Here is a 25278-nt window from a genome sequence, read left to right as displayed (position 1 = left end):
GCTTCCACTGGACTCTGCAGGTAGAGATCCAGGAGTCTGATGTGGTAAGAATTCTTACCTTTTGCAATTCTATCAGAAGTCCCAGGATCTTTCTACTGCAACAGCTTCAGAATGAGCAGTGCCCAGCCAGTGAGGTCTCGCTAGCTCACCAAAGTGCTGGTGAAGAAAAATTTTCCTCTATCCTTCAAAGGTTTTTCCAGCCGGTCTAAGAATTAAATTGACATGAGACAGATTAACAGAAGAAAATCAAATTTAATTTTGTACATATGGGAATCACACAAACATGACAGGTTGAAAGACAGAAAGGTAAAATGAAGCATATATGGGGTGTCTGGGTGGCTCAGATGGTTAAGCATCTGCCTTCGGCTCAGGTCATGGTCTCCGGGTCCTGGGATGGAGCCCCATGTCGGGCTTCCAGCTCAGCGGGGAGCTGCTTCTCCCTCTCTCTCCGCCTCTACCCCTGCTTGTGCTCTCTCTGTCTCTCTTTCAGATGAATAAAAAAAAAAAAAAAAGAGGCATATATGCCATCCTGAACTAAGGAATGGAAAAGGGGTGGAGGTAGTTAATGCACAGGGCAATAAGAAAAGCAGTTGACAGGAATTAGATGTTTGCCCTGCCATACAGGTGGGTCATTCAGATAAAATCTCTCTCTGTTCAACTCTTATTCAGGGAAAGACTCCTCCAATTTAGATTCTTCTAGGTAGTTAAGGGGGGGCAAAATGTTATCTTGAGCCCATAGGGTATTGAATGCCTTCAGCTCAAAATAGTCTGCATGCCAAAGTGGCACATTTTGGAGAGACTTCCTCTAAACCCCTTTGGTCCCATACATTTTAGAAATATGTTGCAATTTCTTTGTAATCCAGTGAATGTTTAATTTTACTACAATGAATTTTATTACTATTCATGTTCACATATATGTACATGCATAGACATGACTAAATAGAGATACAACAAAAGATTAATAGTAGTGTCTTTCTCTAAGATAACAAGTGATTTTTATTTATTTTTTATACTTTTCAACATTTTCTATAGTTAGCAAATATTATTTTCATAAGAAAAATATTTTTCTAATACCCAAAATTATGTTTTTATATAATACAGTAAATTTTTATCACAATAAGATTTTAAGAATATTTTAAATTATACTTGATATAATTTAAGAATGCAGGATAGCGTAAGGAATATATTAGAAAATATTCCACCAAATTTAAAATTTTAAGGACTAGTTCCATCTGAAAGAAGTCCAGATATCCAAAAAGTTCAATTTTTTGAGAAAAACTAACTCTCTAAATATTTTGAATAAAGTAATATACCAACAAAACACAAATTACAAAAATATTGTATATAATGGTTGGCATAGAGAGATGTACAAGCACAGCATGTGTTTGGAGGGGTGGTATATACAACTAAGTGACTGGAATTCATGAGTAATGCAATTTTTTCAAGGCCAGAGGTCACTAATGGTATTGATTTTATGGGCCCACACTACTGATCTGATGTTCTGCACTGAGATCTGTATGTATAAAGTCACTGTAAAATTTTAAAAGCTTTGGGTTTTATTTTTTTTTAAAGCTTATATATATTTTAGATGATTCAAAAGCCAAATGATAGCTTTGTGTATCTTGTCTGAGAAATTAGCATAAAAGTGCTAAAAAAAAAAAAAGTGCTATGTAGATTCTAATAGAAAAAAACAGATACAAATTACAGAATGTAGGGGCACCTGGATGGTGCAGTCAGTTAAGCGTCCAACTCTCGGTTTCCGCTCAGGTTGTGATCTTGGGGTCATGAGACAGAGCCCCACGTGGGGCTGAGTGCAGAGTCACTTAGGATTCTCTCTCCCTCTTCCTCTGCCCCTCCCACCTGCTCTCTTGCTCTCTCTCTCTCTCTAAAATAAGTAAATAAAATAAGTCTTTAAAAAAAGAATTACGGCATGTAATACCACCATTACATTTTGATCCTACAGGAATGCAGTAAAACACTAAAGGATATTCAAAAACTATCAAGATGAAGAAAAGGAAGGAGAAACAACTGTGGTTACCTTATACCCTACGTACATCCAAATCAGCAAACAAAGCTCATAAAATCTAACTTATTAACTTCTCCTCAGGTATTCTCCTCTCATCATTCAGACCCCTAGGGACTTTGTCCGGTCCTCCATTTTCCTCACGTGGTTTAATGCAACAACCTCCTTAATTTATACAGTCACCTCTAATCTCCCTCCAATCCAGCCTCCACTCAGTCTCTAGAGATAATGTCACAAAACACAAATCTAATCCTGTCACTTCCCTGTTTAACTACTCTGTCTTGTGTTCTTGCATCCCCTCCCAACCTTACTCACAACTGTTTGCAACCACCACACTGTCACCCCATCACAACCCTCCTTCAACAAATACTTCTATTTTTTTTAATTTTATTTATTTATTTGACAGAGAGAGAGAGAGAGAGAGAATAAGCAGGGGGAGTGGCAGGCAGAGGGAGAGGGAGAAGCAGGCTCCCCACCCAGCAGGGAGCCTGATGCTGGGCTCGACCCCAGGGTCCCAGGATCATGACCTGAGCTGAAGGCAGACACTTAACTGACTGAGCCACCCAGGCGCCCCAACAAATACCAACTTCTAAACTGGCCATTGCAGGTTCTCCAAGATCTGAATCAAGCCTAACTTTCTAGCCTTACCTCTTGCTTTCTCATGTGCACACACACCCTCACCACACATCAGTCTATCTAAGCAACTTATCATTTCCAGAATAGATATTATTCTCTCTGCCTCCCCCACAATGCTACCTTGCTGCCCCTTCTGACTGCCTATCTCATCCCTGACCTCACACTAGTAAGGCTGATTTCAAATATATTACCCATTTGGCACCCCACAAATACTTTATAGATAGCATGAAAAGCAAGTCCAAGACAAATTGAAGTCCCGTTTAAAAATATAAAACTACAGAGTATAGTAATTGAAAAGTGTTGTTTACATATTATTTAGAATATTAATGATAGGCTCTTTGAATTTGAGAACTAAAGTCTCCTATAGAAACTTATTTAACAAATTTTGTTTTGCAAATAAAGAATTTTGAAGCAAAACCGCAGTTTCTAAGCATTTGTGTTAAAAAAAAACAGGCAAACAATAGTAATATTAGTTTATCCAACTATCATTTTAAAAGTCAATTCTTGGGGTGCCTGGGTGGCTCAGTAGGTTAAACATCTGCCTTCGGCTCAGGTCATGATCCCAGGGTCCTGGGATCAAGCCCCACATTGGGCTCCCTGCTCAGCGGGGAGTCTGCTTCTCCCTCTCCCACTCCCCCTGCTTATGCTCACTCTCTCTCTCTCTCAAACAAATAAATAAAATCTTTAAAAATAAACAAAAAGTCAATTCTTAAGTGCTAAGGCAGTTCAGATACAATCTACAATTTTTGAACTCCACTAACAATAATCAGTATTTTAATTAATTAATTAATTAATTAATTATAACGCCCATGACTTTGGAGGAAAGATCCAATGCATTTAATAACATTACAACATAATTTGTTTCTTATATCAGTTATTTGTTTTAGGTAAGATTATAATACCTTATTCCCATTGAAAATCTCTATTTTAATGGATATTCAGTCACAGATCAGTGACTATTATCAATCATCTCATCCTATGTAACACATTTTCTCCAGAATTTACTGGCTTAACACAAAACACTTTATTTAGCTCACATTTCTGTTATTTTTGCAATTTGGGGTGGGTTCAGCTAAGCACTTCTGGGCTCATGTATGTATCTGTGCTTCCTTTGCTAGAGTGATTTGTTTTTGCTCCATGTAGTAGCTCCTCCTCCAGTTGGCTAGCCTGGCCTTGTTCAAATGGCAGGTCAGCCAGTTTTCCAAGAGAGGGAGCAGAAGCATGCAAGGTGTCTTGAGGCCCAGCACTAGAATTAAATGAATTCTATTGGCCAAAAAAAAAAAAAAAAAAGTCACAAGCAAGCCCAGAATCAAGAAGCCACTGAGGAGATTCTACCTCCACTTCTTATTGGAAGGAGCTGCAGACATACGGCAAAGCACATGGTTACAGAAAACAGTGAATTGTGGCTACAAATTTTAGAATGTGAAAGGTATAGCTAAACAATAGGAGACTAATGACATTTAAAGTCTGGAAATATCTTCAATATTAGAGCAAAAAGTTAGGCCTTTATTTGAATGCTAACAGGGACCACCAAAGATTTGAGCTCAAGATAGTGACAGGTTCAAAGTTGACATACCTTTTTTTCCATTTTTAATTTTTTTTAAAGTAGGCTCCATGCCCAAGGTGGGGCTTGAACTCACAACCCTAAGATCAAGGGTCAGATGCTCTACCCATTGAGCCAGTCAGGTGCCCCTAAATATTCCCATGAGTTAGAGAGCAATCTAACCAGGTTTCTTCCACCTTCTGCCGGTATTGTTTTCCTACCTGGAATGCCATTCACTTCCAGAATTCCCCTTGACCTAGCAAGGCTCTGCTCAGTCACCAATAACCTTTTAGAAAACTTTCCCACTACCCACATCACTATACAGTTGGCTTAAATGCTCCTGTGCTATTTCTAGCACTCACCCTGTTGCACGGCAATTCTTTGTTTCCTCCACTGAACTGTGAATGCTTCCAGAGAACGAGAATTGGCTTCAATTTATTCCTCATGTCACAGGGAAGTGCTTGACATATGTAAAGCATCCCATAAATGTTTACTAAATCAACAGTAGGTGCAATGGCCGGTGGGGGAATAACTTATAGGTATGTATGACTATAGTTTTGTAAAGACAAACTGCTGTTAAATCGCCTTCAGAAGTCAGTGGCCTACAACGCAAAAATCATACAGGAGAGCGTCACAGGAAAGACCCATTCTTTACCCACCAACCACATACACGGGATGATGTTTCTCTTTACGGCAAGGCCCAAGAATCGCGCCGTGGATACCGTAAAAGGGAGGGAAGCCCTTGGGGAAGAAAATCAGGCTTCCCGCTTTACGGCACTTGTCAAGGCGCGAAAAGTGCCCGGCTGTCGGTTGGAGGGGGGCGGGGGGCCTTCGCCCCCGCCCCCTCGGACTGGACTTCCGCTCACCCAGAAGGCGTGTTCCGGGCTCTCCCACCCCGCTCTGGGCGCCGGTTAAGACCACGGTCCCCGTTGCCGGTACTATGGAGGCGCCGGTGGAGGCGGAAGTCGAAAATGAAGACGGCGACAGCATCTGCGGGGATTTGTGCTTCATGGACAAAGGCCTGCGGAGGTAAAGGGTGCTCCGCAGCCAGGAGCGGCCCGCGCATCCCCCTGGCGGGAGCCGTGAATAACAAACTGCCCCGGAGCGGAGGCGGCACAGCCTTACCCAGACCGCACACAAACGCTGTCTGGCTTCCCCCCGCCTTACTGCGCCAGAACTGCTCTGCTGAAGTGCCGGGTCCAGCGAGTCCTCATTCCTTTCCTCCTTGGCCTTTTGAGTGGCCTGGAAACTGCCCTACGATCTCATTCTCTACCAATCTTTTGCCATCCTCCGTCTCTACTGGTTCTCCTTTCTTACTGATTATTCTTCCTTTGCTTGCTCTGTAATTGTTGGTGTTCTCGGGTTCTATCTTGTCTCTTCTGCTCTTTCTCTTACCTTGACAAAAAGTGGCGCTGTGGTATGTCCGGCAACCGTGGAGCGAAGGTTTACTGCTCTTCATTAGGTTTTCCTCAATTCTCTTTGCCTCCCTTCTAATTTCTCCTTTGCAGAGCACAATGATACATTTATCCATAAACTTCTTGAGACTACTAAGCATCATATTTAGCTAACCATTTCCCTCTTTCATGCAGCCCAAATGTATGCATGACGTACTAGGTTCTTCATTCCGCTTTACCGGCTGGTCCCTGCCTACCTTTTCGGAATTAACCTCTTAACATTTCTCCATTTACCCTCTGTGATTAGTCATACTGACCTACATACAGGCAGTTCCATAGTGGGCTTCTCTATGTTCCTTTGTGGCATGCCCTGCTCTATGCGGAACCTTGCTGCTGATAATTAAACCATCTTGTTCTGGATCATGATCTCATGATCTTTGTCCAAAGACCCCAGGGAGATGGTTTTTAAAGGAATATTTACATTTATATTTAATAATAGATGCCATTTACTGAATGCCATCTATGTGTAAATATTATATATGTTATCACTATCCTCACAATAATTCTGCAAGGTAGTAATTTTACAAGTGACAAATCTGAGACTCAGAGGATCTAAATAGTGTTCCCAAATTCTTCCAGCTGGTGAGCAGTTAAGTTCAAATTCAAACCTATTTCTGTCTAATTTCACTTTCTGCTTTTTCTGCTGTACCACATTATCTGCACAGTACTAATTTCCAGAAACTGAAATGTGTCAGAAAATAAATGACTGTCATTAAGAGCATGTGTTAATAGCACAAGGATAGCTCAGTAAATGACAGTAGCAAGGTAACTGCAAAACATTTCAACAGTCACATTTACAGATTGGTAGTTTCAAATTTACAAATGCTTTATCTTCCACATGTTGTTATGTGCTTCATTCTGAAAATCTAAGGGAGGAGCTGAATGACTTTATGGCATATTTAAAGTGTTTTTGATTTTTAATTTTGAATTTGAGATTCTTGATGCTAATTTGAAAGCACACCAGAATTCCTTATTTTCTTTTTACTCCTTGACTACTAAACTTCTCACTTCTCTACTGCCAGAGTTAAGTTTCCTCTGCGGTAGCTGCTACAGAACATTGAACAGATGCCCATGACATTGTGTGTCCCTATTCCCGACTGTCCCTCCTTCCAGCACCTCTGAACTTTGTGCACTGTAGTTTTTATTCCTGGAACTACCATCTTTAGGAGAGGTTCTGGTTATAAATGGCAGTACCTGAGAGAATGAGGAGATGAGTTCTATTTAGGGGAGGTGCATTCCAAATGTATAGAAGGGAGGATGGATTTTTTCACTAGAAATAGTAATAACTGGTTGTTTCTTTTGAAATCAACTACATTCTGGGTTAAATAGCTGTTGCAGACAGTAAAGAAAGATTACAAGCTACAGTGCCAGATCTGGATTTATACTGCCTCAGGTAATAACTACAAGAACTTGGACAAGTTATTTAATTTCTGCAAACTTCAGTATCCTTATACCTATTGCTTAGAATTGTTGTGAGATAAATGAAATGAGAAATAGAGGCTTAGAGAGGTTAGCTCATTTATTCAAGTAATTTAGCAAAAAAAAAAAAAAAATACTAGAATGCAGATTTGAACTGGGGTATTATGATTCCAGGGCCTTTACAATTACACCTTTCATTATATGCTGATGACTTGGTTGCTTATAGAAGGTAGAAATGCCCAGGGTCACTTCCCTTTCTTGAGTGGGTTTCTTGTTTATCTGTATGGTCCAAAATACCAATTAGTGGTAAGAAGCACTGTCCCTTATGAGATGTTTAAAGACTACCACAAGTAGGAAGGATTTCGTTATAGAATGAGTAGAGCACATGCTTACCATCTACATGCTGTTTGGTTGATTTTAATTATATTTGGTCATAATTTTTAAATCCGTTTCTTACTTGCTTTTGATAATATATATTTTCTCTTGTAGCATATCAGAGTTATCTTTAGATTCATCCCTTCATGCCATCAATCTTCATTGCAATAACATCTCAAAAATCGAAGCCATTGATCATGTTTGGAATTTACAACACTTAGATCTGTCATCTAATCAAATAAATCGAATTGAAGGGCTAAACACACTGACAAAACTATGTACTTTAAATTTGTCCTGCAATTTGATCACAAGAATAGAAGGTTTGTAAGTGATTTTCATGTGATACTTTGCATAAGGAAGATTATTTAAGTCCACTTTTCTTCTTCCCAAAAGAATGGAATAAATATTATCATAAACTTTTGAAAACTGACCTTAAAATTTACTACATAAAAGTTTTCTTCTAGAAAAGTTAATTTTTTAAGTATTTTGCAAAATACCAATAAAATTGATTTCACTGTTATTGGACTATAGATTTGCTTCAAAACTGTCTGAAATAGTATTGTAATACTATATAGCTTTATTTTATCTTATTTTATTTTAGGACTTGAAGCACTAACTAATCTGACTAGACTGAATTTATCTTATAACCACATAAATGATCTTAGTGGTAAGTAGATAATCTTATGTTTTCTATAATGCTGAATGTTTGCCACATGTGATGAGTTAGGCTAAGCTCAGCATGCTGAAAACTGAATAATCCTGTTTTTGACCAAAAATACCATCTAGAGAGTCTGCTTCAGACATAATTCTTTTTTTGTTGGTGCCAAAGCTATGGCTGAATAAAAAATAGGAATACAAACTAGGTGATCAGTAACTGAAAAAACTTGGATAGAAGGGACTTCAGGAGAATAGTGTTTTAATCTTAAATAATTGATCGATATGCTATTATATAAAGAATAGTTCCAATAGAACTTTTTACAGTGATGAAAATATTAAATATCTATGCTGTCTGACATGGCAGCGAATAGCCAGATGTGTCTTTTGAGCACTTGAAATGTGGCTTGTGCAGTGAGGAGCTGAATTTGTTATTTAATTTTAGTTGAAATTTACAAAGCCACAGGTGACTAGTGCTACCATATTGGATCATATAGCATATTGGACCATACTGCATTCCAAAGGCTATATTGTAAATTGACGATCAAATAATTTTCTTTTCTTTTTGACTTTTAGCAGGTCTAAGAAGGTTAAACATTTTCACCTATTTTTTAATTGATTAAAGTGATACACTGATAAACTGAACAAAGTTTCATGATAATTCTTAGAATTATCTGTTAGAACTGGCAGAATTCTTCTAATTATCATCATAATCCTGTCAATTTTTGAAAATCTTATTCATGTGTTTATTTTTCTCCCATACTAGAAAAATACTAGCCTATACCAGGTATTTAATATACAAAAAATTAAAGGAATCTACTCCCTACTGTTAAGCTGGAATACCAAGAATATTTTAATTTTTTAAAACTTTCTCCCCCAAAGTTGTGAAAGTATTGGAATTGAGTATTAACCCTAGCTCTGTCACTGCTATGTGATGTTGAGCAAAGAATATTACTGTTTAGATGCAGTTGCCTTATCTGAAAAATGTGAATCTTGGGTAAGATTGCTCATTCATTTACTCAACAAATATTTATTGAAGATCACTGTATCAAATACTGTTCTGTAGTAATTAAAAAAACAACAAATAGATAAGGTTCTTGTCATAGGGTTTACATTGTAGTGGGGAAGAAAAGCAAAAAATAAGATCATGTCAACCCCTCAAAAATAAGCAAAAGATTTGAGCAGAGCCTTTCCCAGGAGGAAATCTAAGTGGCAGATTAGTACATGAAAAAAAAAAATGTTTAGCATCTTTAGTGGTTAAGGAAATACAAACTAAAACTGTAATGAGATCTACTTCATACCTACTAGAGTAGATAGTTTTAAAACTTACAATACAAAATACTGGTGAGATTATAGAGCAGCTAGAACTTGTACACATTGTGAGGAGAATTGAAAATGGAACAACTACTTTGGAAAACAGTTTGAAGGTTTCTTATAATGTTAAACATACACTTACCATATAATCATGCAGTCCCTCTCCTAGGTATTTACCTAAGAGAAATGAAAACATGTCTGTTCAAAAACCTGTACATGAAAGTTTATATGATTATATAGCTTTTTATATAATCATGTTTATATGATTCTTTATAATCTTCCAAAACTGGAAGCCATCCATATGTCTATCACCTAGTAAACAAATAAATTGTGATTCATCCACATGATGGAATATTGCTTGGCAATAAAAAGGAATGAACAATTGATATATGCAGCAACATGGACAACTCTAAAAAGAATTAGGCTAAGTGCAGGGAGTGAGACACAGAAAGATGCACTATATGATTCCATTTATATGACATTCTGACCAAGGCAAGTTATAGTGGCAGAAATTAGATCATTAGTTGCCAAGGGTTGAAGATGGGACACATTGATCGGAGTGATAGAATGTTCTGTATCGCAGTTATAGTAGTGGTTACACAACTGTATATGCTTGTTTACGTATGTTGAGCTATACACCTAAAAGGGTGCGTTTTAGTGACTTCATATCACATTATAATAAATATGAAGAAAATAGGCAACCCTGTAAGTTTTAATAGATCATTATGAGTTCAATAAATAAAGGCAGTATATATGATAAGTGCATGCACAGACACTAAGGCACCTTCAACCTTATGATAAAGGAACAGAAAGAAGGGTAATATGGCTAGAGCATAGCAAATGAGGGGTTAGTGTGCTAAGAAAAGAGATGAGAAGGTAGGCAAAGGCCAGATCACAGCTTCATACTCAGGGTAAAAAAAGTTTGCATATTATTCTAGGTGCAATACGAAGCCATAGGAGGGCTTTAAACAAGTGACATATGTGTTTTTAAAGGATCACTTTGGTTGCTGAATGAGTGAAGAGTGAATTTTAGGAGGATAGGAGTGGAAGTCAGGTGACCAGTTAGGAAGCTATTTCAGTGGTCTAGGTGAGAGATGATGGAGACTTGGACTAGGGTGGAAATAGTGTAGAGGAGCAAATGAATATATTTTGCAGGTAGAGTTCATAGGACGTGCTGATGGATTGAGATAAGGAAATGAAGAAAAAAGGAATCAAAGATAAGTTAACTGAGTTTTTTCTGTAGCGACAGGTGGATGATGGGACTGGTTCCTGATGTGGGAAAGACAGGGAGAAACAGGTTTAGAGATGAGGGGATGAGAAGTAAGGATTCTATCTTAAATTTGAGAACCCTGTTAGACATGTGTGTATGTATATGTGTAAGTCTCAGTTCGGGGGTGGGTTTCATGGTTGGAATTGTAGATTTGGCACATCAAAGGCCATTTCCAGGCTGTACCTTTGCTCAGAAGCTCCATTTTAAAGCGAGTTCTGAGGGAAGAAAAGAGAAACATGAAGTGCTCCAGTGGGGTAAACTGTCAGCATGCATGGCCCCATCCACCACAGCTGCAGCTGAAGTCAGAGGCTGGTCAAGGAGACGTGGTACCAGGCACCAGTAACCTCTGCTGCAAATCTAGTTGTTAACATTACCATGCTCTAGATAAACTCGTGTAAGAATTATTACCAGGGAACTAAATCAAATGGGTGCTATTTGTATTTTATGCTCAAACCAATAAAATTGAAGAGTACTGCAGGGTTTGCTTATATCTGCTAATCAAAAATAATGTGTTGATTGAGAGCCTGAAGCCATTGCTTTATGCTTCTCCTAGAAGTACATGCATTGACCTGGAGAGGTCCATATGTTCTGTTTGAAGAGAACCAAAGACCAGGAACCTCTGGGCTAGGGCCTCAAAAAGGATGCTAACCCTGTGTTTCTTCAAAACAACAAATGTCTTTACTCATACTCTGTTTATTAGATGTAGCTGTTTGCAGAGACTTCTTATTAATGCTGCTTCTTTGCCTCAAAATCTAATCTATATAAAAATTAACTTTAATTAGCTGTTGGAAAAATGACTTCAGTGGCATCAAGAGTTTTTTTTCCTTATTGCAGGTTTGATTCCCCTTCATGGAATTAAATATAAACTTAGATATATTGACCTACATAGTAATTGTATAGATAGTATTCATCACTTACTTCAGTGTGTGGTAGGATTGAACTTCTTGACTAATCTTATTTTGGAAAAAAATGGAGAAGATAACCCTGTCTGTCATGTTCCAGGTATGAGCAATTAATGCTTTTTGTAACAGTTAATATTCAGAGCTCCTTTGTTTTCTGTGACTGGTGTTTATGACCCTTTTATTTGTCTTAAGCTTTGCAACTTTTTATTATATATTTGAAAAAAACATAATTGCAAATAAATAATTGTATTAAGACAAATTGCGGTTAAGAGAACACAGATAAATAATTCTATTTAGACAGTTTTATATTTGATAAGTAAATGCCTCAAAATTAAATTATGTTATAATCTATTCTTAAACAGTATAATAGTATGCAGCCATAAAAAAAGAATATAGAATCTTTAGCTACTGATACGTAATTATCTCCAAGATACACTGTTAATAGAAAAAAAGCAAGCAAGTTTGAAAACATTGCATATAATAGGTTACCATTTGTGTGCAAAGGGTAAAATATGTGTGTGTATTTGCTGATTATATATATAAAATATCCAGAAGGCTATACCAAAAACTGATAACAATGGCTAACTCCAGTATTAAGTAGGTAGGGATCGGGAAATGGCAGAAAGGGTGGAAAAGGTAGCTGGGAATCAGGAAATATTAGGAAAATCTTTTCCTGTATACCTTTTTAATTTTGTTTGTGAATGTGTTTAATAAATAAATGATTTTTGTAAGGAAGAAAACTTAATACGATATATTGAAGATGCTGCTGAAATGCCATTTGATCTAATTCAGAATCACTGAAGTTGGTAAATACAAAGCAGACCAGACTACTATTTCTTATTATTATCACTTATTTCAAATGGCTTAACCAAGCAATAAGATACAAATGTAAAATATGAATATATATTCCAAAGATCAGCTTGGGTAGAAGGTGGCTACAGAGTTGGCTCCATTCTGTCATTAATATGCAACTGTATGAAGGCTTTTCCCAGAATGGAAACCTGTTGTGATAATTTTATTTCACAGAAGAAAATAATAGATGTGAGATGAACTATTTTCCTAAGGCCATATAATATAGAGTCTACCTAAGAATCAGGAGAGACTTCAGTTTTCTGGGGAAACCCTGTTTTGGGGGAAAAAAAGCCTTATTTCTAAAACAACTTTTTTCTTCTTTTCCTTACTCACCCAAGTTGGATTTTTTCCCTGATAATTTGCCTTAAGAATCTCTGGTTCCTACAATTTGAACCTTTGTTTTTCACTTTGATTAGGTATTTCAACACGGTTGCCCTCCCCCTAGAATTGAAGGGATACTTATTACTAAAATAACCTTTCTCCTCTCAAAATTTCTTAAATTGATTTGCCAGATTCTTTCTTTCTTTTGGAGTTCTTCCAACCACTTCACTGGCCTTTGTTAGAAATACTTGGTCTTAACATTATAGTTAAGCAAAGTTAAACTGTTTCTTTTAGCCTAGACACCAAATTAATGTTAACTTGTCAGATTTCTCATATTTAATTGTACTTAAGGAAAATAAACATATTCTTGAATAGTTGATAGATTGCCTATCTTAATCTTAGTTATATCTAATTTAAGGGAGAAAGATGGGGAAGTTTAATTTACTAATACTTAAGGCCTCATTAGCAAAATTCTGAATTTCTGGTGGTTACCCACATTATCCTGATTTATATTTATACTAATTATATTACAAATAAAAGACATGTTTGGCTTTCTGTTCAGAATAAGCTTACTGGTATCATGCATTTATAACTTTAAAGCAATTTTACAAAAGCTAAATCCAGCAATAATGATTTTTAACTTTCTGATCTTCACCAGGAGGACTATGGGGGAGGGGTGGTGGGGAGTGTTTTGTTTGTTTTATACTTAACGATTACATACTAGAGAAGGACTAAGTAGCTTTTATTACAAGTTTATTAGTTGCATTCCAGGACTAATTTTATCATTCAGGTGATATATCTGGTAGGTGATAAATTTAGTGTATTTGAGAAATAATTAACTTTTTAATGCCTGACTTTTTATTTTGAATGATTTGTTTCCAAGGGTACAGAGCAATTATGCTCCAGACATTGCCACAGCTTAGAATCCTAGACTGCAAGAACATATTTGGTGAGCCAGTAAATTTGTCAGAAATAAATTCATCACGCCTACAGTGCTTAGAAGGTCTTTTGGATAACTTAGTTTCTTCTGATTCTCCCCTAAATATAAGTGAAGATGAGGTATGGTATTGTTTTTTTCTAATATAAAAGATACCTTCAAATTTTAATTAATGTAAACTTAAAAGATCTTGGTTTGTTTCTCTGTATCATAGATAATTGATAGTATGCCAGTGGTAACACCACCCATCGATGAGATAGCTCCCTTGGATCAGTTTGCATCACCAACAGATACTGGTTTGACATCACTTATATCTATATGTCCATCTTCTGAGCCGGAGAAAGTTAATCATGAAAACAATTTTCATAACGACATGAAACTTCAGAAATTAGATGATCAAATTTTACAGCTTCTCACTGAAGTAACTATTTTTCCTATATTTCTAAGCAATGTTTGTTGAAAAAAAAAAATAGTTGAGAAAATGTAAAATAAAAATAGCGTATAAGCTAACCAACCCGAAACAATTTATAGTTAACATTCTGTTGTGTATGTATATTTTTTTCCTTTACAGAAATAGGATTCTGTTTTATAATAGTAGTAGTAAAAAAAGATAACATACTTTTTTCACTCATTTTCCTTACTGTCCTTCAAATGTTTATTATATAATTCCTTTATTTTGCTGTACGTCACATTATTTCCACCCACCCACCTTTTGGCTTTGAGTAAATTCAGAACTCTTCTGACTCAATGTTTATAAATATAGAGGATATATGAGTTACTTTGGGCCTCTATCTTCAGTTGTTTAATGATCAAAACCACTTCTAGAACTTATAGCTGCATGGCAGGTTAACTTACATAGTTCCTGCTTTAATTTCTGTTTACAGCAGACCCTCACCAGATTAATCTCTACTTTCCTGAGATACTCTTTTTTACCCCTGCTACTGGTACACTGGCTTTTAGAATCTTTGAATTATGTGGATGGACTACAATGCCTAGATTTTATTGCTATTTGGGTCTCCAAACTTTGCTGTAGCATTCTTGACTGTGATCTACAATAACAGTTGTTTTCTTAAGCACCACACTTCTGAGAATGCAGTGGATTATTATTTAGCCCCTACCTGGATATAGGGTAGAGATACTGTGGTACAGGCCAAAGAAGCTATTAGTCAAATGTCAGTTTGACCTAGATATTTATAATTAAATTTTAATATTCAAAATTTTTTTCTCCAAATGAGGTGGTGTAGAGTAGAAAATGCTAATTGTGGAATTATGGTTCAGAGGGTTTTTAATAATTCTGAACTATTATCATAGTTACAACACTAACATAACAATGCTAGATAAACAAAAAGTTTACCTTAGGGCAGTAAATGAATAAGGCTGTAAGGATTTTGTGTGCCAGAAAACCCTAGACACTTCACTTGGGCCACAGAGGTGGGTAGGAATAGAACTGGGATAAGAATGCTGGCCTGTACATTCTTTAACATCATTGATAACATGTCACTGAGCTCTCCAACTTCTCCGTTTCCTCAGATTTCATCATTCGTCTTTTCTAAAAGCTGATTCTTCTGCCAATATCAGAACTTAGGTTTAATTTTAGTAACCTGAATTTGAAGTGAACTTTTATGGCTTCTTCTATGCCATCCTCATTTCATTCTCACAACACCCCAGTCAAGTAGCTAGGGATCAATATATCGTTCTTATTTTATAGAAAAGAAACTCAGGAGTTTATCTAAGCGTTCTTTAATAGTAAGAGTTGAGCTTCACACCCAAATCTCTGATATCCAGTCTGGTATTCTTTCCACCAGCATGCTTCTTACTCAGTTATGATGATAATTCTTCCTACTTTGTAACCAAAAATAGGAGTCTAGCTGTCTGGGGGAAAAAACATGATTCATTTCTCTGCATAATAAAAAAATTAGGTGGATGCTAACTTGTGTGAAGGGTAAACATGCAGTTTTAATTTCAGTTGATGTATATACTCAATGTTATTTCAAAAGTAGTAATTTATAAGTGAGGTCATAAAATTACTGAAAATGTGCTATACTACAATGATATTTTTCTTAACTATGGGACTTATTATTATTTCACTGATCTTGAGAGTTCTCTGTGAAGACTTTTGTCTTTTAGTTTTTCCCTACCATTTTATTATGAAATTTTCAAACTTAGAGCAAATTTGAAAGAATTTCTTAGTGAATACCAGTATACCCACCAACTAGATTCCACTGTCAACATTTTACTTTGCTTATTTCATCGTGTATCTATCCATTTATTCATTTATCAGACTATCTTATGACACATTTCAAAGTAGATTACATTTATCAGACTATCTTATGACACATTTCAAAGTAGATTACATGCATTGGTATATTTCCTTCAAAATACTTACGCATGTATATCATTAACTATAGAGTTCAGTATTTTTTTAGCCATCTCTTTTGATGTAAAATACAGATACGTGTTTTCCCTGAATTGACAATACATATACCTGTTACCCAACTTTTACGAAGATAAACATAACCATCATCAACATTACCTCTTCCCCGTCAGTCTTCTCCCCTAAGGCAATCACTTTCCTCCCTTTTTCACTATAGATTATTGAATGCTTCTTCCAGAACCTAATATAATATAATATAATATTGCAGTCGTACAAATATACTCTTTTGTGTAAGTCCTCTTTCACTGAGTATAACTTTGAAATCATTCCATGTTTTATATCTATTCTTTAGATCTTTTTCATCATTCTCAGCGGTAGTTTTAGTATACAAGTTTTGCATATTTTTTATTAAATTTATTCCTAAGTATTTTGTTTTATAACACTGTAAATTGAAGAGTTTTTGTGGCTTCATGTTCCATGATTGCTGCTTGTTTGTGAAATACCTTTTATTTTTATATGTATATAGCTTGGATCCTATGACTTTGCTAAATTTACTTAATAGTTCTAGTACTTGTTTTGTATTTTCCTGGTAATTTTCTACATAAACAGTTATATGGAGACAGTTTTCCTTCTTCTCTGACCTTTATGCTGGTCCTTTTTGCTTTGTTGCAATAGCTAGAATTTGCAGTGCAGTACTGAAGATAAATGGTGAGAGTGGGCACTTTTGTCTTATTCCTGATCCTTGGAGAGCCTTCTGTATTTCACAATTAAGTTAGATGTGAGTCTTACGTTTTTCATAGATGTCCTTCATCAAGTTAAGGAGTTTACTTCTATTCCCAATTGGCTGAGTTTTCTGATGTTGAATTTTTTTTGTTAAATGCTTTTTCTGCATCTATTGAGATGATCATATGTTTTTTTTATTTTTTACTCACATAATAGTATGAATTACATTGATTAGTTTCCAGATGTTAAACAAATATTGCATATTGGGAGTAAACCTCATTTAATCATGATAAATTATCATACATTCTTGGATTTAGTTTGCTAGTATTTTATAAGAGTTTTTACAATTTGCTCATGAGGGATATTTGTTTTTACTTTTATAGTAGCATCTTTGGTTTTGATATTAGGTTAATGTTGCCTACCTAAATGAGTTGAAAACTGCCCCCTCCTCTATTTTCCTAAAAAATTTTTGTAAGATTGGAATTACTCTTTCTTAAATGTTTGATAAAGTTGACCAGTAAAATTATCTGGCCCTGGAAGGTTTGTGATAATGAATTCACTCTCTTTAATAATTATAAGGCAACTCATTTTCTATCTCATTGTGTGTTGCTTTATATAAGTTGTGTTTTATAATTTGTCTATTTCACCTAATTTGTCAACATAAAATTGTTAACTAATATTCTCTTACTGTCTTTTTAACATCTGTAGGATCTGTAATGATAGCCTTTCCTTTATTACTGATAATGATGATTTGTGTCCCCTCTCTCTCTGTTTTATATATATATATATATATATATATATATATATATATATATATATATATATATATTCTTTTGTCTTGGTCAATTTGGCCAAGGGTGGGGTACCTGGGTGGCTCAGTTGGTTAAGCGTCTACCTTTGGCTTCAGGTCATGATCCCAGGGTCCTGAGATCTCCCTCTGCCCTTCCCCCTTCCTGCTTGTCCTTGCTTGCTCTCTCTCTCTCTCGTGCTCTCTCTCTCAAATAAATAAAATCTTTTTTAAAAAATTAGTCAAGGGGCGCCTGGGTGGCTCAGTGGTTAAGTGTCTGCCTTCAGCTCAGGTCATGATCCCAGGGTCCTGGGATCAAGCCCCGCATAGGGCTCCCTGCTCGACGGGAAGCCTGCTTCTCCCTCTCCCACTCCCCCTGCTTATGTTCCTGTTCTCGCTGTCTCTCTCTCTCTGTCAAAAAAAAAAAAAAAAATTTAGTCAAGTGGTTTGTTTCTGTTTACAAAGATGAATTTTGTTAATTTTATCTGCTTTCTGTTTTCTGTATTACTGATTTCTACATTTTATTATTTCTTCTACTTACTTTGAATTTACCCTTCATTTTTTAGCTTCTTAATGTAAGTGCTTAGATTATTGATTTTAGACCTGTCTTCTAATTTAAATTAACCATCTAAAGCAGTAAATATTTTTAAGCACTGCCTTAGCTACAGTTCACAAATTTTTATACGTTTGTTTTCATCATTATTTACCTAGAAATATTTTCTAATTTCTCTTGTGATTTCTTCCTTCATCCAAGGGTTATTTAGAACTGTCTCGTTTAATTTTCAAGTGTTTTGGTTTCTAGATATGTTCTGTTAGTAACTTCTAATTTACTTTCATTTTGTCAGAGAACATTCTAGATAATTTTAGTCTTTTTAAATTTACTGGAACTTACTTTATAGCCCAGCATGTGGTCTATCTTGGTGAATGTTCTTTGTGCCCTTGGACAGAATGTTTATTGCATACTTGTTAAGTCAGGATGGCTGATAGTATTTTCAGATGACTCATGTCATTACTGATTTTTTTATCTAGTTCTATCAGTTGCTGCTGATACTGATTTTTTAAAAATTTACTTGTCTGATTCTATCACAAAAATGTTAAAATCTCCATCTAAGTGTGGATTGGTCTGTTTCTCCCTTTAATTCTCTTAACATTTGCTTATTATATTTTGAAGCTCTGTTATTAAGCACATACATGTTTACAGCTGTTCTGTCTTCCTAATGAAGTGTTCCTCTTTGTCTTTGGGAGTGTTCTTTGTCTTGAAACCTGTTTTATCTGATATTAATAGAACCATTTCAGCCTTCTTATGCTTACAATTTATATATAAATCTTTTTCCATCAATCAGGGTTTTTTTTTTTAAAAAACAGCTTTATTGAGCTATAATTCACTTACCGTACAATTCAATGGTTTGTACCCATTAGCAGTCACTACCATTTTCCTCCAGCCCTAGGCAGCCACTAGTGGATTTTATTTTTATATGGATTTGCCTATTCTGGAAATTTCATGTAAATGGAATCATCAATATGTAGCCCTTTGTGATTATATTCTTTCATTTAGCATGATGTTTTCAGGTTTTACCCATTTTGTAGCATGTATCAGTACTTCATTTTTTTTTAATATAAGATAATCTATTGTATGGATATACCACATTTTATTCATTCTTCATTTGGTTGGTTAATTTGGGTAATTTCCACTTTTTGACTATTATGAGTAACACTGCTGTGAACATTCATGTATATGCTTTTGTGTGAACATAGGTTTTCATTTCTCTTTGCTATATATCTAGTAGTGGAATTGCTAGGTCAAATAGTAACTGTGTGTTTAACCTTTTGAGGAATGACCAGACTATTTCCAAAGCAACTGCACCATTTTACATTCCTACCATCATTATATGAGGGTTCCAGTTTCTCCACATCCTCACCAACTTGTTATTATCTGTGGTTTTGATTATAGCCATCCTACTGGGTATGAAGTGGTAGCTCATTGTGCCATCCATTCACTGTCAACTTGCTATATCTTTATATTGAAGTAAGTCTTATATATAGGTGGGTCTTGTTTTTTAATTCATCCTGGCCATCACTCCTTTTTTTTTTTTTTTAAAGATTTTATTTAATTTATTTGACACAGAGAGAGAGATAGTGAGAGAAAGAGCCCAAACAGGGGGAGCGGCAGGGAGAGGGAGGAGCAGGCTCTCCGCTGAGCAAGGAGCCTGATGCGGGGCTCGATCCCAGGACCCTGGGATCGTGACCTGAACCGAAGGCAGCCGCCCAACCAACCAAGCCACCCAGGCGCCCCGACATGGCCATCACTCCTTTTGAAGAGTCCATACTCCATTGAAATTTACTGTAATCATTGATGAAGTTGGATTTAGGTATACCATTTCATTGTTTGCTTTTTCACTTTTTTATTCATTTTTCTACTTTTTCTATCTTCTATTGTGTATTTTTTATAATCCAATCTTAATTTGTATTTCGTTCTTTAGTCATACTTTTTATTTCTGTGTGTGATAACTCTAAAAATAGACTTTTCAATACTATATTCATATAAAATGTAGAATTCTTCCTTCTATTACACTTTGTTATAGTTGCCATATGTATTTCATTGGATGCATTATAAACTCCAGAGACAATGTTTTAATTTTTGCTTTAAAGGAATTAAAAGTAAAAAATATTTAAAAATTATTTGTATTTACCTGTATATAAATCATATATGAGGGGCACCTGGGTGGCTCGGTCAGTTAAGCACCTGCCTTCCGCTCAGGTCATAATCCCGGGGTTCTAGGATTGAGCCCCGCATCGGGCTCCCTACAGAGTAGGGAGCCTGCTTCTCCCTCTCCCTCTGCCTGCCACTCCCCCTGCTTGTGCTCTCTCTCTCTCTAATAAATAAGTAAAATCTTTTTAAAAAATAAAAATAAATCATATATGACACTCTCTGAAGATTTAATTTCCTTGTAGTAGTATTTTCCTTCAGTCAGGACTTTTAGCCTGAACTTCCTGTAGCAAATCTTGTAGTGGACATCTGAGAACAGATGGCTTTTGAAGGACATTTTTTGCTGAATATAGAATTCTATATTGACAGCTTTTTTTTTTCTTTTAGTACTGTCTCCTGGCCTCCATAGTTTTAAATGCAAGTCAGCATTTTAGAATCCTTGATTTCCTGAATATAATGTGTCATTTTTCTTTGGCTGCTTTCAAGAATTTACCTTTACTTTTGGTTTTCAGCAGTTTGGCAACGTTGTGCTTAAGGATACTTTTCTTCATATTTGTCCTACTTAAGGTTTCTCTGAGTGTTTTAAATCTGTAAATTGGTCTTTACCCAATTTAGGAAAATTTTGACATCATTTCAAATATTTTTCTGTCCCATATTCCTTTTTCTCAGATTCCGCTTAGATCTTTTGATACTCTTCCACGGTTCCCTGAGATTCTCTATATCTTATCAACTTTTTTTTTCCTCTGTATTCATTTTAAATAATTTTATAATTAGTTTAATAAATAATTTTGATAAACTGATCTTCAGGTACACTTATTCTTTCATCACCTCATTCTCTTCTTACGACCAGCCAATTTTTACTTCAGGTGTTGTATTTTGCAGTTGTAAAATTTCCATTTTTTATAATTTCTTTTTCTCTGCTGAATTTTTCTTTTCATTCAAGACAAGCATATTTTATATCATTGAATATGGTTATAATCACTATTTTAAAGTTCTTACCTTTTTTATTGAAGTATAATTGATAAACAATAGTTTATAGTTTCATAGTTACATAGTTTCAGGTGTACGACATAGTGATTTGACAACTCTCTATATTATGCTCACCACAATTGTAGCTACCATCTGCCACCATACAATGCTATTACAATACCATTGACTATATTCCCTATTCTCACTTATTCATTCCATAACTGGAAACCTCTACCTTCCAATCTCTTTCACTCATTTCGCCCACCCCTTCATCCCCTCCACTCTGGCAACCACCAGTTTGTTCTCTGTGTTTATGGGTCTGTTTATGGTTTTTGTATGTTTGTTCATTTGTTTTTTAGATTGCACTTATATATGAAATCATATGGTGTTTGTCTTTTTCTGCCTTATTTCACTTAGGAGAATACCCAAGGTCCATCCATGTTGTCACAGATGGCAATATAATTCTTTTTTATAGCTGAGTAATATACCGTTGTTCTTTTCTGCTTATTTGAACATTTGGATCCTCTCAGGTTAGGTCTCCATTGATTGTGTTTTCCCTTGAGAATAGGTCATATTTTGTTGGTTCTTCCTATATTGAGTAGTTACGGAATTTATCCTGGACGTTGTGAATGTTATGTTGTGGAGACTTTAGATGCTATTATAGCCCTCCAAAGAATGTTGATACTTTTGTCATAGCAAATGTTTGACTTGCTTTCACTTAAACTATAAATTTGTCTCTTAGGCAGCAGTTCATTTTTTTAATCCTGTAACTGGGCTTCCTACAGTCTATACTGTCCAATGATTCTTCAGGCCCAAAAGTCTGCGGTTTTTCTACCTCAGTTTTAAGACTCCCTATGTACTGGGGCGCCTGGGTGGCTCAGTCGTTAGGCATCTGCCTTTGGCTTGGGTCGTGATCCCAGGGTCCTGGGATTGAGCCCTGCATCGGGCTCCCTGCTCAGCGGGAAGCCTGCTTCTCCCTCTCCCACTCTCCCTGCTTGTGTTCCCTCTCTCACTGTGTCTCTCTCTGTCAAATAAATAAATAAAATATGTACTGCTGATTGTGGTAAGCTCTTGAGGAAAAACCATAAAAACAGAAACACCCTGTTCTGGTCATTTTTTCCATGTGTCAGCTCCTCTCTAGAATAAGCCTGCTTTTGTTCACTGTCCAGGGCCTCCAAATAGTTTTTGTTCATAGTTGTTTGTTTATATTTTTCCTAGACTTTATCATTGCTATCTTGAGAATCAACCTCATAGGAACTTACTTGTCCATACCAGAAGCTAAATTCCTGTCTTTAATTCTGAACATACCTAGTTTATGAACCTTTAATCTTATAAAAAGTCATAATGTTTTAGGAAATTTGACATTTAAATCTTTTATACTGAACTGAACTTTTAACAAGCTTTGTTGGTTTTTTTATTCTAGACTTCTGATTCTTTATTAGATAATGTTCCTGAGAAAGATCTCAGACCAAAAAGAGATACAGATATGACTTCTGAAAGTGACTATGGCAACAGAAAAGAATGTAATAGAAGAATTCCTCGAAGATCAAAAATCCCATATTATTCCAAAACTATTCAGACTATTAAGCACCACAATAAAAACAACCCTTTTATGAGGTAATTGTTTTAGTTTTAGAAATTCAAATAAGGCACACAGAAGTTAATACTGTTGGCTTGTTCCTTTAAGCTTTCTTAGAGTGGTATTTCTTTTCTAATGTCAGAGATTTGACTTTTCAGCCTTGTTGACTCAAATTTGTTCAGTATATTTATATAAATTTATTCAAAAGGATCCCTTTCACTGATAGACTGTCGTTACCTCAGTTGTGAAAACTAGTATGAATACTGTACGTTTCTTTGGGTTATTACCTATGTTTTACTCTTTGCAGCTGTAATCGTAAAATGAAACCACCTTTCTTTAAAGATTTATATGTAAGATCATCTTTAGCAAACTGTAATATGTTAGAAGAATCAGAAGAACAGAAGACTGAAATCATTAAAGTAGACAACAGTAGCTCAGAAGACACCACTTATCGGGTATGATATGAGAGATTAAGGGGGCATCTGGGTGGCTCAGTCGGTTAAGTGTCTGACTCTTGATCTCAGCTCGGGTCTTGATTTCAGGGTGGTGAGTTCAAGCCCCACATTGGGCTCCACACTGGGAGTGGAGCCTACTTAAAAAAAGAGGGAGAGGGGCGCCTGGGTGGCTCAGTCGTTAAGCGTCTGCCTTCGGCTCAGGTCATGATCTCAGGGTCCTGGGATCGAGCCCCGCATCGGGCTCCCTGCTCTGCGGGAGGCCTGCTTCTCCCTCTCCCACTCCCCCTGCTTGTGTTCCCTCTCTCGCTGTGTCTCTCTCTGTCAAATAAATAAAATCTTTAAAAAAAAAAAAAAAAAAAGAGGGAGAAAGATTAAGAAAAAAAATGAATGTGAATAATCTTAGTTTTAAATACGAAATTAGTCTCAGTAAAATAATGCATGTTTTTATGAGCAAAAAATATTGAATATAATTTTACTAGGGTGATAGATTGGGTTATTTTCCTCTTCCTGACTTCCAGATTTTGTATATTTTTGTAAATTGTAAAGGAATGGAAATTACACATTTATCTAAGGTCACATTTTAGTGAAATCATTTGTTACATGTTTGTGGAGGAAAAAAAACAGATCAAAATTTTCAAGTTCTTGTTTGGTTTTTTTTGTTTTTTTTTTAAGATTTTATTTATTTGACAGAGAGAGACACAGCGAGAGAAGGAACACAAGCAGTGGGAGAGGGAGAAGCAGGCCTCCCACTGAGCAGGGAGCCCGATGTGGGGCTCGATCCTAGGACCCCAGGATCATGACCTGAGCCAAAGGCAGATGCTTAACAACTGAGCCACCCAGGCGCCCCTCAAGTTCTTATTTCTTAAAGCAGTGGTTTCAGACTTTTGGGTCTCAGACCCTCAGATCTATAGCTAAGGAAATTTATGGGTCTTCTCAGAGGAACTTTTATATAGACTCAAAAAATGTGTTTAATATCAAGACTTCTGAAACCCAGTTTTGGATGCATGGATCCCGGATTAAGAGGCCTTTAAGAAAGGCACCTGGCTGGCTCAGTCGGTAGAGCATGAGACTCTTGATCTCGGGTCATGAGCTCAAGCCCCATGTTTGGCAGAGAGCTTACTTTAAAAAAACAAAACCAAAAAAAAAAAAGGCCTTCAGGAATTTAAATATTCTTCAGTATTTGCCTTAATAATTCTCATGTTGTTAAGAATTTTTAGTACACGTTGATTTATATTTTTCTAATATTAACTTGCCCTTGTTTTACTTATGAAGTGCTAGTTACACTTTCAATTGTAATGTGCACTGTTCTTCCAGTAGTATAATGGTTTTTTTTAACAGTTTCAAACCTTTCATGCCATTGGTTTCCTCTCCCTGTTCTCAAGTATAGTGGCTTTAATGTTTGAAAAATAATAATTATCATTAGGACAGTAATAATAGCAGCTAACATTTATTGAGTGGCTATTATGTACCATGCACTGTTTTATATACTTTACTTTGATTAATTTGTTTAATTCTTACCACAGCCCTTTGAATTAGATAACTATTATTCCTATATTATAAATGAGAAAATTGAGGCAATGAGAGGTTCAGTAACTTTTGCAGGTTCATATAACACTATTGTTTTCTTCCAGACACTTGTTGAACAACTAGACCAAGAGAGAGAGAAGAGATGGAAAGCTGAACAAGCTGAAAAGAAACTTATGGATTATATTGCTGAACTACACAAACATGCAAATGAAAAAAAAGATATTCATAGCCTGGCTCTACTCACCACAGATAGGTAAGGGAAAAGTCTGTAAACCGAAAGATCTCTCCTAGTGCAAAGAATACTAAACTTGGATCTGGAATACCTTAGTTTACACTAGGTGTAATAAGATCAAAAACAATGTATGTGGTTTTAGTTTGTTTTGAACTAATTTTATTTAAAGATTTAATGCTTTATAAATTTGTTATGTAAATGAAGGATTCAGGTACACTTACTTGT

The 25278-nt window shown here is 35.8% G+C and overlaps 1 protein-coding gene and 1 long non-coding RNA gene across 7 annotated transcripts in view; one reads left to right on the top strand and one right to left on the bottom strand.

Annotated features, from left to right (window-relative positions):
- LOC118528208 (uncharacterized) overlaps nt 1-6606 on the bottom strand; it is a 221908-nt gene extending 215302 nt beyond the window's left edge. For both annotated transcript variants that reach the window (XR_013447806.1, XR_013447807.1), the window contains exons 1-2: nt 5598-6606; nt 59-205 (exon numbers count right to left, since the gene is read on the bottom strand). This is a non-coding gene — a long non-coding RNA (uncharacterized LOC118528208). The remainder of the gene's footprint in view (nt 1-58; nt 206-5597) is intronic.
- LRRCC1 (leucine rich repeat and coiled-coil centrosomal protein 1) overlaps nt 4986-25278 on the top strand; it is a 36122-nt gene continuing 15829 nt past the window's right edge. For 2 of the 5 annotated variants that reach the window (XM_036080483.2, XM_036080484.2), the window contains exons 1-9: nt 4986-5231; nt 7565-7770; nt 8052-8117; nt 11523-11690; nt 13647-13822; nt 13915-14121; nt 22684-22877; nt 23147-23294; nt 24926-25074. In XM_036080483.2, the coding sequence (XP_035936376.2) occupies nt 5143-5231; nt 7565-7770; nt 8052-8117; nt 11523-11690; nt 13647-13822; nt 13915-14121; nt 22684-22877; nt 23147-23294; nt 24926-25074 (1403 nt within the window). In that variant the 5' untranslated portion in view covers nt 4986-5142. Of the gene's footprint in view, nt 5232-7564; nt 7771-8051; nt 8118-11522; nt 11691-13646; nt 13823-13914; nt 14122-19736; nt 19954-22683; nt 22878-23146; nt 23295-24925; nt 25075-25278 lie in introns of those variants that run through there. The other 3 variants (XM_036080486.2, XM_078072261.1, XM_036080489.2) reach the window with 3 other exon arrangements.

The sequence above is a fragment of the Halichoerus grypus genome, chromosome 5 (genome assembly GCF_964656455.1).
Source record: "Halichoerus grypus chromosome 5, mHalGry1.hap1.1, whole genome shotgun sequence".
Taxonomy (NCBI): domain Eukaryota; kingdom Metazoa; phylum Chordata; class Mammalia; order Carnivora; family Phocidae; genus Halichoerus; species Halichoerus grypus.
This window is presented reverse-complemented; position numbering and strand designations above follow the sequence as displayed.